This window comes from Cyphomyrmex costatus, unplaced genomic scaffold (assembly GCF_001594065.2).
Source record: "Cyphomyrmex costatus isolate MS0001 unplaced genomic scaffold, Ccosl1.0 scaffold212, whole genome shotgun sequence".
Taxonomy (NCBI): Eukaryota; Metazoa; Arthropoda; class Insecta; order Hymenoptera; family Formicidae; genus Cyphomyrmex; species Cyphomyrmex costatus.
The window spans coordinates 5,562-20,028 of record NW_017276170.1 but is presented as its reverse complement, the minus strand read 5'-3'; the positions used below and the strand labels follow the sequence as shown (position 1 = coordinate 20,028).

Sequence of the window (14,467 nt, the reverse complement as noted above, 5' to 3'; positions counted from 1 at the left end):
AGAGAGAGAGAGAGAGAGAGAGAGAGAGAGAGAGAGAGAATCTATATAACATTTAATACTTATTTTACTGCTAATTTGACAGCACCTCCTCCAGAGGCTGTTAAAGCACCAAGTTTAGAAGAGGTATCTGTCCCATCTGATCGGTCGTCTCCATATGAAGATATCGAAATATCCAACATTCGTGCTGTTATTGCTAAACGACTTGGAGAGTCGAAGGTATGGCATTACGACATATTTGTAATGAAATTTAATTAATTATTTAATTTAATCGAAGCGACTTTTCATTTCCAGAGGACTATACCGCACTCTTACGCAGTTATAGATATAAACATCGACAAGTTAATCGAGCTCCGTGGAAAGTTAAAGACGGAGGATATAAGTGTGTCAATTAACGACTTTGTTACCAAGGCTGTAGCTCACGCGCTTGTCGAATGTCCTGATATAAATACGTTGTATCAAAATGGACAGGTTAGTACGATTAATTTTACGGTGATATAATTGTGTTAAAGGTATGCGACTCAATTATCATATTAACACAATTCGACGACAATGTTAAGGTTGTTCGAGTTCCAAAAGTAGATGTGTCTGTAGCAGTTGCAACAAAAAATGGTCTGATTACTCCAATAGTATTGGATACTGCCACTAAAAGCTTAACGGATATTTCTAAAAATATTCGAGAATTAGCCGAAAAAGCGAGAAAGGGACAGCTCAAACCACATGAGTTCCAAGGAGGAACATTTACGTAAGCCTTAATCGATAGTACATGAAAAGTATATGTACATGTATACTATATATGCAATTTTATTATGCAGAATTTCAAATTTGGGAATGTTTGGCATCAAAGAGTTTTCTGCTATTATAAATCCTCCACAAACTGCTATTCTTGCTGTAGGTGCAGGCCGAGAAGAACTGGGTAATTTTTGCGAAAGGCATTTTATAGATGATATCCAACTGCAACTAATAACGCTTTTGCAACGTCTTGCAGATTCTTCCTTAATGAAGGTAACGAAAATGTCAGTAAAGTTATCGTACGATAGACGAGCGATTGACGAAGATCAAGCGGCTAATTTCTTGGCTATTTTGAAAGCGACGCTAGAGGATCCAATTTTTCTCACAGCCGGCAGGATGCAGGCATTAAGGTATAAGCGTGATGCATATTGATCATTTTTTTAATAATCTTTTGTTTAAAGTGTTTATTGCAAAAACAGCTCGTTTTCTTGCATCAAGCGAGTTAAATAATTATTGTGTTTGTAACTATGTTACTATGCTTTTTTAAAAATAGAATTTAAGTAGAAGAAAGCTCAATATTAATTAATATAATTTGTACGTGCAATGTATATAATTGTTGACTGTTTTTGAAATAAACACAATTAATTAATATCAATTTTATTCTTTGTGCCAGATATATAATCAAACATATAGAACAATTTATATATTTATATGACAGTGTTTTGCAAATAACTCTGTTCATTGTAAAGTTTAAATAATTTTGTTATTAAAAACTTAGACCAAAGGGATTAATTTATGTATTTATACTGCCAAAATGAATATGACATATTCTCACATTTGTACATTAAGTAGTGATAACATTAAGTGAAACTGAATACTAAATGTTAATTTATTAATTCTTTTTAAACGTTCTTTATAATGTTTTAGTATAATTTTTAATTAAAAAATTTTTTAATTTGATTTAGAAATTCACAAAATTGACAAAGAATAAAAGTGTCCATTATTTTATATTTAAAACCTTGTAAATAATAGAACGTTGATATTTATGTAAATCTACTTTTGTAAATCTCTGCAAATTGTTGGTCCTGTGATATAACACATGGAAATCATATGTACATCATCTGAGTTAAAAAATTATGAAATATAAATGTTTTTATTGTATTATATTATTATAAATACTTAGATATAAATTTATGTCCGAATATTTAAAAAAATTGTAGAATAAAGCATACAATTTACTTCTGATTAATTTATTAATTGGAAATATGTATCAATAAATGACTCACTTGTATGTTATTTGTAATTTAAGTAGGATTATTGGGTTAGTTTAATGATAATATGGAATAAACACATATTCATTTCCTAAATAAAATATTTATTGTCTAAAATACGTGATATCTTACGGATGTATTAATATTCATTTATATCCATATGCAGAAAAATATATTACAATTATATATGCAATTCTCTAAATCATATCATAGTATCTCATGTCTTTTTATATAGAAAACATAAATTAATATTCTGTATAAATATTTAACTTTTATTATAGTCGCAACTTTATTATTATATTGTTTGGTGATATTTTTATACCTAATTAAAATTATTTGTATTTATTTAATAAGACATTTCTCGCAATTATTTAATTTTCATAATTTTTTTCGAAAACTTTGAATACTTATATTTTATTAAAAATGGTAGAATATATAAATATAATTTTTTATTCATATATAATCGTGCAAACAATTACAATACTGTTTAAATATATTTACTCATCAGCATATGTTTAATAATTATATGATTGAAGATAACACTTGTCTTATGTTAATTATAACATAATAATTATATACTTTGAACTATTGTCACAATATCTGATATTTTCATGTAAAATAATTTTAAATTTAATATAATATGTATGAAGTGAGACACAAAAATTATACTTTATAGAAGTATTTAATATAACTTATCTTTCGTTTATCACAGTCGTGATTTCATATATACTTGACATTATTGCTCAAATCATCTTAAATATCTAGATAAGAATATAGAATATTTTCTTTTTACAGTAATCCAATCATATTACACGTTCATCATAAACACATTTCATTATAAACACTATTGAATATTAGTTTATGTACATATATGAACTATTTAAAAATATAGCTATATGAATATTATGTTTGAGCAATATCCCGCTCTTAGAAAATACAAGTTTTCAAAAATGTATATTTTATAAAAGTAGGAATAAAAGTCTTACAAAGTTAAATATATGTGTGTATGTGAGTGTGTGTACATCTTAATAATTTTATAAAAATGTATTGTACGGTGGTTATTGTTACATAATTCATAACAGTTAATTTTCAATGCATTGTCTCGTGATAACAAACAGTCACTCGATTTCGTATACAAAATGATTTCTTACATACTAATACTAATATTTCAACGTACAATTTTTCTTACAAATTTGAAAATGATTTATAAGTTAAAAATTGGAAAGTAATATAGAGTTAAAAAAATTTTATAAATTATAAATTCAAATAACTAATAGTTAAATAACTCACCCTCTCTTTCTCATTTTACAATTTATATTATCAAACATATGTGAGCTTTAAGTATCCAGTTTATTTTTCTTGGAAAGAGTTAAGAGCTTCAAATTTGAGGGACTTTCATTAATTGTTATCAGAGTTATATAATTGATTCTGTTATTGTTTCTCTTATATCTTGATGGTTCTGTACACTGACGTAAGTACAGTTTTTTAAGAAAAATATTCTGTACTACGAACTTTTTATAATCAGTATTAAAAATACAATATTTCAAAATATTGTATAAATCCACTCATCCTTCAAAAAAGCATATAAAAGTGCATTCTGTCCACAATTATTTACAGCTAAAACATTCCGTCTGTTGTTCTGGTAAATACTGAACTTGAATAGCAAAATGCACATCAATATATAGTATCATTGAGCGAAAATATACCTGAGTAAAATCCCAATTCATCATGAATTATATTGCACACAGCAAAGTGGATGACTCATCTCTAGAGATGCAACGAATAATATATTCGGCACTTAATCGAATACTGAATATTCGACGAAAGTCATGTACCGAAAATAACCGAATATTCTACGAATATTAGGCACGATTTTAACAAAAACAATCTCCGTGCACGTGTGCATGTATAATGAGTTTCTGCAAAGAGCCATTACCTAAAGCCTATCCTATAATATACTTTTTCTTTCCTGTCTCTTGCTTTTCCTCCTTTACGATCGTTTTTTTATCGACAATTATATTTTCTTACTATATACGAGTTTCCTATTTCTCCCGAAGTTCATTAACTTTTATTTCGAGCGACTGAAAACGAAAAACGAGATAAGAAACAAAAAGACAAGATGTAAAAATAGCAAAAAAAAACATGAAATAGGAAACAAAAAGCACATTACAGAAATAAGTTTTGAGTTATAAGACATTGATCGATTATTATAATCAATTATTCATCTCGCATTAAACTATATCTCAATTTCTTCAAAGATTTAAAGCTTAGATAATGCTTATTATAGAATACAACAGGTTCATCCGCTAATAATTAGTATAGTTTAGATTATGTGATGTAAAAAGTGTTTATTTTTAGCGAAGTTAATATTTCCATTACTTTTGTGAAGAATGTAACACTATGGCCTCTGTAAATAGAAAAAAATTGTCTATATTTTATAATTCCATTTAATTTTTTTTTTCATTTTTAGTATTTTTACGATTAAAATTATTCGGTATTCGATCAAATAGACTATGATATTCAGTATTTCGCCGAATGATAAAAATGTTACTAATTAGGCAGAATACCGTAATATTCGTTACAATTTTGCTCATTTCAAAAATCTATAAATTTACCTAAATATCTTCACAAAGAATTTTCACGATACTATCTTGCGAGAGTAATAATCATGATATAATTAAATAACGATATAATGAAAAATAATTATTTGGATTTTTTTAAACATGTTATGTGAATGAAATAATCTTAAAATGACTCAAGCATTACCATTATGTTTTCATTTCGTAATATACAAACTAACACAATGGAATAAAAACAAAAGGCAGTTAATAAGTTTAAGATGTTAATAATTATAAAATTCATTCGAGGCTTTCAACTTCGACGAAGATACGAAGTATCTTCTTTTCATCATTTAGCGTAACATACAAACAGCAATGAAGTATCGTGAAATGGTACATCACAAATGTTACGATTATAAAATGTTTTATAAATATTTAGTGAAATGCTTTGTGGAGAATTCTTTGCGCCGCGCGGATCAGTGGAGTAAGTGTAGATAATTCTGCACAGTTTTCTAGGAACGGATGAGAGAGTAACTCGTCAGCAGTCGCTCTCTCATCGACTTCTACAGCGAGGCATCTCTCCAAAAAATTTTGGAATGTCGGACTAAGGCTGTCCCACCTCGGAATAGAAGGTTTACCAATGGCAGCGATCAAGTATAATGCTCTCAGTGGTGTCTCTTTCATGTAAGGTGGTTCTCCTTCGATCATTTCGATAGCCATTATACCTAGCGACCAGATGTCCACCTTCTTGCCGTACTGTTTTCTTGTTACCACTTCCGGTGCCATCCAGTACGGAGTGCCAACCATAGTCTGTCGTTTCTCGTCACCATCGATATTCGCGCAGAAACCAAAGTCTGTTACTTTTACCGTACCATTCATTCCCAACAGCACATTGTCTGATTTAATGTCTCTATGAATAATGCCTTTAGTATGCAGGAAGCTTATTGCTTTGATAACCTCTCTACAGACAGCTGCAATTTGAACTTCCTTCATCACTGTCTCAGTGACGACATCCGTGAGTGGCCCACCCTCCAGTAGCTCCATAACTACCCAAAGGTGTTCGTCCACCAGGTAAGCATCGAGGAAATTAACCAAATTTGGATGCTGAAACTCCTTGAGAATCTTGATCTCGGTTAATATCAATTCCTTCTTTGGTTGCTTCGACAAATCTATGTCCTTCACAGCTACCTTCTGACTGTACTGAAGGTCAGTGGCTATAAACACAGTTCCCGAAGCACCGGCGCCTACCTCTTTAGTTCTTTCAAATCGCAAGTTAGGATCTCCGCTTTGGCAGATAGCCCTGAGTTCCTCGTATACCTGTTCATCACTAAGTCTTACACCCGTACACTCCGTCTTCCTTCGCAGAATAGGACTCTCCTCTATTCTGCTTGGTAAAACATTTTCCTCCTCTTCCTCCTGTGACTGAACGTCCTCGTCATTACTGATCCTATATGTGTTTAGATCCTCTAGTATCTCGGTGAGAGTCTTCTCCACTCTATCGTTGCACCTGCGTGGCGCTGGTTTCGGTGGTTTTGGTGGTTTCGGAGGTTTCGGCGGTTTTGGCGGCTTGTTTATTTTCGGCGGTAGCTCAGGTAACGTTTGCTCGTTCATCAAACTCTCGGAAGTCGAGCGATCATCGTCAGACCCGTCCAACTGATACTTCTTTGTCAGGATGTTGTTGATTTCCTGCGACTCCTCCTCGATCAGATCCTGCGTGACAAACGGCTTGAAGACCTCCTGATCCTGCGGCTTACGTTTGATCGAGTAATTGTAAAACTTGATAGCCTGCAATGCGGCGTCAGGATGTTCGTTCTGCTCCGACTTGGAGATCTGGGTGTTGAGCAGACGTATCCACGGGTCCGGCAGACCCTCCAGCTGCCCGGTCTCGGCATTTTTGCTCACGTGAAATTTGTGCGAGACGTTAGTCGGCAGACCAATCTCCGCGGCCACGGTGTCGACGTGGGGACCGCTCCTCTTCTTCGAGAATAGCTTCGTCAGGTTGAGGCTCATCCTCGCGCTCTCCTCTCCGTTATCCTCGCTCCCGTGCGACCACGCGGCAGTAATGCTTAAGAAAAAGAGAAAAGGAAAAAGAAAAGAGACGGACGCGCGTATTTCAAATACTCTTAATACTCATGCTAACGTCGTGTAACGCGGTCCTAGAAATTATTGTCCATCACACCGATCACATCGTCAAGTCTCACGCCCGATTACATGCCGGCGGACGAACGTCATCAGAGCTGACAACGTAATAATGGACGCATTCAGCCACATTCAGCGGACTCAATAGTTGAGTGAGCGCTCGCTATTATTCGTGGATTCTTCTAGATCTAAAATTCTGATTGGATGATCTGAAAGAATACACCAATAACAACGAACACTGACGCAACTGTGAGTCCGCGCTGAACGCGCCCAATGACCATGAAGGAAGATTTAAGGAGACTCCGCTCAGTCTCGCTAGAGGCATAGAAAACAGAGATGCGACATTGCGTCGGTTGGGTTAGGTAACCATCGCCATTTTAATTTAATATAAGTGCTCTTGACCAATAAGCTGATGACAGTTGATGCAAAAGGTAGAAAGATTAGATTAGGTTAGGTTAAAGCGGGGAGCACAGACTTTTGCATAACGCATAAAGCATGTGCATAAGGAATTTCATTGGTCCACTGACTCATGCATAAGAAAATGGACCAATCAAATTCTTTATGTATATGGTTTATGCGTTAAGGTACAATTTCATGCTGACGCTTGACGCTTATTTTTAGCGTCAAAACAGATCACGTGATCAAAATTGATGCTTAATATTCGTCAATTTGTATCACGTGATCTGTTTTGATGCTAAAAATAAGCGTCAAGCGTCAGCATGAAATTGTACCTTTATGCAAAAGTCTATACTCCCCGCTTTAGGCCTATCGCACATGAAATGCATAAAGGTTGATTTATACTGGCCGTAAACTGTTAACTTATGCCGTAATCTGTAAAAATTGACCAATCACAGTCGAATGAGAGGGGAATAATCGATTATAATTGGTCAATTTTTACAGATTACAGCATAAGTTAACAGATTACGGCCAGTATAATCCAACCTTCAAGCGGGGAGCACAGACTTTTGCATAACGCATAAACCATATACATAAAGAATTTGATTGGTTCATTGACTCATGCATAAGAAAATGGACCAATGAAATTCCTTATGCACATGCTTTATGCGTTATGCAAAAGTCTGTGCTCCCCGCTTAACTGTGCATAAGCATAACATAAGGCCGCTGGACCAATGAGCATCTTATGTTAATCAATATGGCATCTTTATGCTGGATGCTCATTGGTCCGGCGGCCTTATGTTATGCTTATGCACAGTTATGCCTAGTTCACACTGGATGCGATGGGCGATGAACGACGAGCGATAACCAATAAAAGCTTTGCTTTAGCTCACACGACGATGTAAAGAAGAGTTCTTATTGGTTATCGCTCGTCACGCATCGCTCATCGCGCCTAGTGTGAACTAGGCATTATGCATTTCATGTGCGATAGGCCTAAAGCGGGGAGCACAGACTTTTGCATAACGCATAAACCATATACATAAAGAATTTGATTGGTCCACTGACTCATGCATAAGAAAATGGACCAATGAAATTCCTTATGCACGTGCTTTATGCGTTATGCAAAAGTCTGTGCTCCCCGCTTAAGTCTCGCCAGTCTACAAAACATGGACCCATTTTAGGTTTCGAGTTCAGTTTCCGATTCTCGACACTCGCAGCGCTCGTGAATTTCGTGTTGCGCATAAATGAGTGCGAGGAGGAATGATCATTTCTCTTAAGCCCTAAACACAATGCGAGGGAATAGCGATAGCGATAATTGTGTTTAAGACTTAAGGGTCGACAGGAGTGACCCGTGGAGACCAGGGTATCGATTATGGAACTTTTTCCCTAGGATGAAAAGTGAAAAGTGAAAAATTTTTCCATTAACTTCAATGGTAAAAAAATTCACTTTTCATCCTAGGGAAAAAGTTTCATAATCGATACCCAGAAATATTTTTGTTATGCCTTTTTTTTTTTTTTACAAAAAAATAGCTCTGTACGAGCCTTCAGAAGCCTTTTCTGATTACGAATATCGCAATCAAAACACGATTTATGTTATATTTTAGCCATCATTTCAGCATAAAGGTATACATTTATGAGTGCAGATCAGTGCAGATCTAGGTCAGTTATGCTCATTTTTTTTTTTTCAAAGAAATAATATTTCCTTATGAAACCTGTTGGGATTTTATTGTTATATTGCTGGGAAGGCTCGTACAGAGTCAGATTTGCAAATTCATTCTTGAAAATTTTTATTAAAATAAGATCATGTATACACCTCTCAACTGCACCATAGTACACATCGAGTGAGATAACACAACAAATTTTTATTATGCCTTTTTTTTACAAAAAATAGCTCTGTACGAGCCTTCAGGAGCCTTTCCTAATTACGAATGTCACAATTAACGCGTTCCATCCAATATTTTAGCCGTAATTTGGGAATAAAAAATTCATCTTCGACTAGAGTTCTCTGGGAGTCACTCCTGTTGACTTAAGTGTACCCAGGTGTCGTGTTATTCTTGTTTATCATTCTTGAACAACAAGGATAAAACGACATTTGAGAGCATCCGGACGACGACACTGAACGCACTTCTGCTGCACACCAGCGCGATGTTCGTCGCACGCGACACGCGATATCCAATGAGCGTCTAGCTTTAGAATGAGAACATCGGTAAAGCTATACGCTTATTAGATATTGCGCGTCGCGCGCGACGAACATCACGCTGGTGTGCTGCACTGTGCAGCCGGCATATTTCTACCAACTTCTTTCGTTTTATGGAAAAACGCGTCAAATGAGTATAATTTAATTGATTTTTGCGATTTTGAGAGGATTGCCATCCATTGCATCTTTACCTTGTTTTTTTTTATGAATCTACACTTTTTTTAAGACTTTGCTTTTTTAAAATAAAAATTCAGCACGTAGTTCGTGTTATCAAACAAGGAAACTGTCAAATAGGGTTAAATACAGAAAATTGTAGTACAAATGGATTTACAGTACAAGTATGTGTATCTTATTTTTCAAATAAATTACAAAGTGCATTTAGTAAAAATTTCACATTCTTTTTTCTGTGGATAAAAAAAGTTAATTTGTATAATTGGTAGTAGTACTGTGTGGACTATAATATTTATTTTTTAATTTAAATAATTTTTTAAAATATATTTTTAATTTTTTTTCAGAACTATCCACCCTGTGAAATATATGCAAGATCATTTGGTAAGTATTTTATACATATTGAATTAATTAAGACATAAACATCACAAAAATTTTCTATAAAGAATCTGGCATTCATAGGAACAAAACGTTCGGACAGATGGTAGGAAATTTTTGTCGTTTCGACCAGTAAGTGTGAATGTTTCTTCAATCATTCAAGCAGACAGTTCAGCAATATTCAAATTGGGTGACACAACTGCAGTTTGTGGTATTAAAGCTGTAAGTATGTTTTACAACATTTTATATGTATATGGTTGCTTTCCATTTATGCCATTCCACTGACACAGATTAATTTTAATCTATATTTAACGATATTCGTCATCTTTTTTAAGTTTTAAAAATTAGAAGAAGATGAGAAGTAAGATAAATTAAGCCATAATTAAAGTTCATTCTGAATTGATAGAAACAAGCCATAGCATCATATGTCGACACAAATATCATTATACCTTTCCTGAAATTTTATGAGCAACAAAGGATACTTTTCATTCAATGATATAAAATATGAATATCATTTTATCTTGATATTTTATGAGTAAAAACAAGGATAGAATATTCACTTGTGTCATAAAATGGAAAGCACTCTATATTGTATTTTTAAGTATATCTCTTCAAATACACGTGAGACAAAGTTTGATTAAAACAAAAATTTATGTAGTTCTTTTTATGACTGTCTGTATTTTTTTATTTATTTATTTAAAGTTGCTTTAATTTATTGATAATATGGTGATTCAAATCATGCTATTTCAGGAATTAGCAACACCAAACTTAAACACTCCGGATCATGGTTACATAATACCAAATGTGGAATTACCTCCTCTCTGTTCTTCAAAGTTTCGTCCAGGCCCACCTAGCGAACAGGCACAAGTGCTTTCCAAATCAATAGATATTATTTTGAGTAACTCTGCAGCACTTGACTTAACAGACCTTTGCATCTGCAAAAGTAAATTAGTATGGGTCTTATACTGCGATATCTTATGTCTGAATTACAATGGCTCAGTTATAGATGCTTGCATTGGAGCATTGATGGCAGCTCTCAAAACATGTACGTTATACATATACATACTGTAACATGTAATAATGTCTGTGCTTAATTTCTTTTCTGTAATTTATAAAAAAAATTATCTTCTAGTAACCTTACCTGAGGTAAATTATATTAAGGAGACAGGAGTAACTACCGTACATCCGAAAAACAGAAAAAAGTTTACTGTGAGAACATTACCAATTTCTACATCGTTCGCAGTATTTGAAAAGTCAGTTTTAGTTTAATGTAACAGATATTCACATGTATTTTATCTTTGATTAATAATCTCTTTATGTTGTAGACAATTATTAATAGCTGATCCAACGGATGATGAGGAAGATTTGTCATCAGGAAAATTTTCTATTGTGATGGATGATGAGGAAACAATTTGTTATGTACATAAACCTGGTGTGTATTATATACGTATTTGTAAAATGTAATGTAATACTATTTTTTTATTATTGTTATTTAATGGGTTTTGCATGATTTAATGGATTTAATTGTTATATATTGAGTTTTACGTCACATGTAATAATAATTATAAATTTAATATAGGCGGAATTCCAATCTCTCAGAATTTATTTTCCAAAGGACTGGAAATAACGAAAACAAGAGCAAAATTAGTTAGATCGGTAATCGACGCTGCTATTTCAACACTCAATGTAAACGATGTGAAAATAAATACTTGAATATTTTTTTTTAATGGAGTATTATATGTATCTTATTTTTGTACATAATTTTGATATATAATAAGAGATTGATATAGTTATTTAATATATATATATTTTTTTTTTTTCTTAGTTACATCTTTATTATATATACTTTTTTGAAATTGAACTGTGCAGGATTTGAAAAGAACAAATCAAATGTTAATATATGCAGTTAATGCTATTTATTTTTGCACATTCATAGCACATTAAATATCTAAATAAATAAAAATTTATAAAAATATTGGTGACAAGAATACCAAAAGATAATTACATTAAGATATCAGTCTTCCTTTTAAATATATAAATACAATATACATTATTAGTTTAAAAACACTCTATGTCTCTGCAGTAACTCGACATAGGGATGTGAATTCAAGTACAAAGTTAACATGACATTTTCTTAAATAGTTTTATAAATTCTTCTAATGATATCTCTCCATCGCCATCTTCATCTACCTGATTAATCATATCAAATATTTCTTCGTCTGTCAACTCTTCTTCCAATTCCATCGCAACGCGTTTGATATTTTTAAAGGATATTTTCCCTGTTTTATCATCATCGAAAAGACGGAATGCCTTTATTATTTCGCTTTGGTTTTCTTCTACGTCCGTCATTTTAATTAACATTATTTTCATGAACTCTTCATAAGATAATAAATTAGGACATTCTGGTGCAACATCAGCTACGAGGGTCTGCAATTCTTTCACTGTCGGTTCATATCCTAAGGCTCTAAAAACAACTTTAAGGTCCTTGATACCAATTTTTCCAGTGCCATCTGGATCGAACAGATCAAATGCTTCCTTTATATCAGATTTCTGTTTTTCGGTTAGTTCAAATTTTATCATATTCTTCTTATGAGCTTGCTTTTTGGATGTGGATGCCTGTGAAAAAGAGAAATTAGAATTAATTAAATAAGTCAGTAGATATGAATGCATTTTCCAAGAGCAATTGAGATGCATAGTTTATACAATTGAAAAACGTATTTAAAATTTATATATAAATATTAAGCATCAAGTTTTTGGCTCAATTGTATCTTTGACACTGTTTTACTTATTTCAATTATGTCAATATAGCAATGTAGATGAACTTTAATCTCAGTTTAACTTGCTTCCCACAGACATAAACTACAGTAACATTATATGTTATAATTATAATTACTCAATAATACAAATGTGATATAATACACATGTTATAAACAATAATTATATTATTAAATAGGAAATTATAACATAGAATGGAATGTTACTGTGTGTTCTTAAGATTTTTTTTCTAGTTCTAAGAGCTAGATTATTGAAGAGTATTGAAAATTTTATCCTCAAAATAAACAAACATATAAGATGACAAAATTATACAGTTTCTCAAAATACCAAAATAAAAAATAATTTTATTATTTTAAAAATATAAACAAAATAGTTTTAATTTAAAATCACTTTAAGAATAGAGTTAAAAAAGATTGCAATACAAAAGTTTATCAAATCAAAATCAAACTAATTACCATATTCAATCAGCAACTTATTCTTCACAAATGTTACAAATAAATATATGTTTTTTTTTCACAATTCGAACACTGTTTCTAATGCTAATGTTGCCGCAAGATTGCCATCCTCAACAGACCTCGTAAATATTACTTTCATTAGTCATTGGGGAAGAACGTAGTTTGATCGATATACAACGCAGTTATTATAGATATTTCGAAACTGACACCGCCGATTCACCTAACAATTAAAAACCCTTCATAACAACTGAGCAATTAGCAGCAGGTCACAGCAGGAGCAGATATAGGCAAGTTAAATACATTCAGCAGAATAAAAATCAAATTGCTGAATTGTAATATCTGAAGCCAATTCGTAAAACAAGTTTTCAAATAGATCATATAATAAAAGGCTATATTTTTGTATTTATCTCAGAAAAATGTATAATATATGTATATAACATGTTGGCGATGCAAAGATTTCTCTGTGGCGCTCCTAGTGACAGTCGGTAGAAGCTTCGCTAGTCATATCTTGGACGCGGTATCATTCAATTAGTAAGAATCATAGAAAGAATAAGAATAGAACAATAATATAATAAAGCTGTTTTTAACCATTTTTTTAATATGAAAATACAAATATAATTTCAATTAATGTATTCATAAATAAATAATTATATCATTTCATAGCAGCATTATTATTAAACAGCACCAGTTTTATTCAATTAGTAGGAACAAAACAATGAGATAATAAAGTTATTTTTAACATTTTATTTAATGTAAAAATACAAATACAAATAAATTTTAATAGTATTCATAAGTAAACATATCCTCTAATTTACTTATAAATACATTAAAATGATATAAGTAAATTATATCATTTAATAGCAGCATGCCTTACCATAGTTTTACTACTATATAATTCTTATTTCGTAATCGTCCTTTGTTGCAATCAATTTTTATGCGAAATGCAATGTACCGTTTCATTATTTTATCGAATAGTGCAGGACCACATCGATCACATCACGTTTTTGGTTATGTACGACGACGCCATGTTTTGTCGAACTAGACCAAAGAACTAGATCTTAGCCAGACTCTTCTCGACATTGTTCGACACGATCATGGTGTAATAAGAAAGGTGAAACGTTGCGCCGATCGGGGAGGGACTAATCACGTGATATTCACGTGACCCGCTGTATCTACCAATCCGGTGTGGAGCGAAAATGCATAATTCCAAATCTATTTTAATTCCAAATCTATTTTTAAGGGAATATGTATTAATATTAGAGGTGGCGAATGAGTGAGCTTGGTGTCATTTTGTAGCTAGGAAATAATAAAAATAAATCCAGAGGCACGTGTAAAATGACAGGTTCCCTAACCTGACGTACAATTCAAGATTTGTATCTTTATTTTTATTTCCTAGCTACA

At 32.4% G+C, this 14,467-nt stretch overlaps 4 protein-coding genes across 4 annotated transcripts in view; 2 read left to right on the top strand and 2 right to left on the bottom strand.

Moving 5' to 3' along the window:
• Positions 1-1,216, top strand: part of LOC108773533 (dihydrolipoyllysine-residue acetyltransferase component of pyruvate dehydrogenase complex) — a 3,330-nt gene extending 2,114 nt beyond the window's left edge. The window contains exons 7-11 of the mRNA XM_018539370.1: positions 83-216; positions 292-468; positions 558-742; positions 813-913; positions 986-1,216. Coding sequence (XP_018394872.1) covers positions 83-216; positions 292-468; positions 558-742; positions 813-913; positions 986-1,161 — 773 coding nt within the window. The 3' untranslated portion in view covers positions 1,162-1,216. The remainder of the gene's footprint in view (positions 1-82; positions 217-291; positions 469-557; positions 743-812; positions 914-985) is intronic.
• Positions 1,217-4,993: 3,777 nt separating this feature from the next.
• Positions 4,994-6,568, bottom strand: LOC108773532 (serine/threonine-protein kinase PAK 1). Its single transcript, XM_083287322.1, has one exon. The coding sequence runs from the start codon at positions 6,566-6,568 to the stop codon at positions 4,994-4,996; it is 1,575 nt and encodes a 524-aa protein (XP_083143448.1).
• Positions 6,569-9,425: 2,857 nt separating this feature from the next.
• LOC108773531 (exosome complex component RRP43) lies at positions 9,426-11,549 on the top strand. Its single transcript, XM_018539369.1, has 7 exons — positions 9,426-9,628; positions 9,806-9,842; positions 9,921-10,058; positions 10,587-10,881; positions 10,969-11,089; positions 11,162-11,268; positions 11,416-11,549. The coding sequence occupies exons 1-7, from the start codon at positions 9,612-9,614 to the stop codon at positions 11,547-11,549; spliced, it is 849 nt and encodes a 282-aa protein (XP_018394871.1). The 5' UTR covers positions 9,426-9,611.
• A 405-nt stretch (positions 11,550-11,954) lies between these two features.
• LOC108773528 (caltractin) lies at positions 11,955-13,407 on the bottom strand. The gene is made up of 2 exons (XM_018539365.1): positions 13,067-13,407; positions 11,955-12,452 (listed from the first exon to the last, which is right to left on the bottom strand). Exons 1-2 carry the CDS (start codon positions 13,067-13,069, stop codon positions 11,955-11,957), a joined length of 501 nt encoding a protein of 166 aa, XP_018394867.1. The 5' UTR covers positions 13,070-13,407.
• Positions 13,408-14,467: the final 1,060 nt, after the last annotated feature.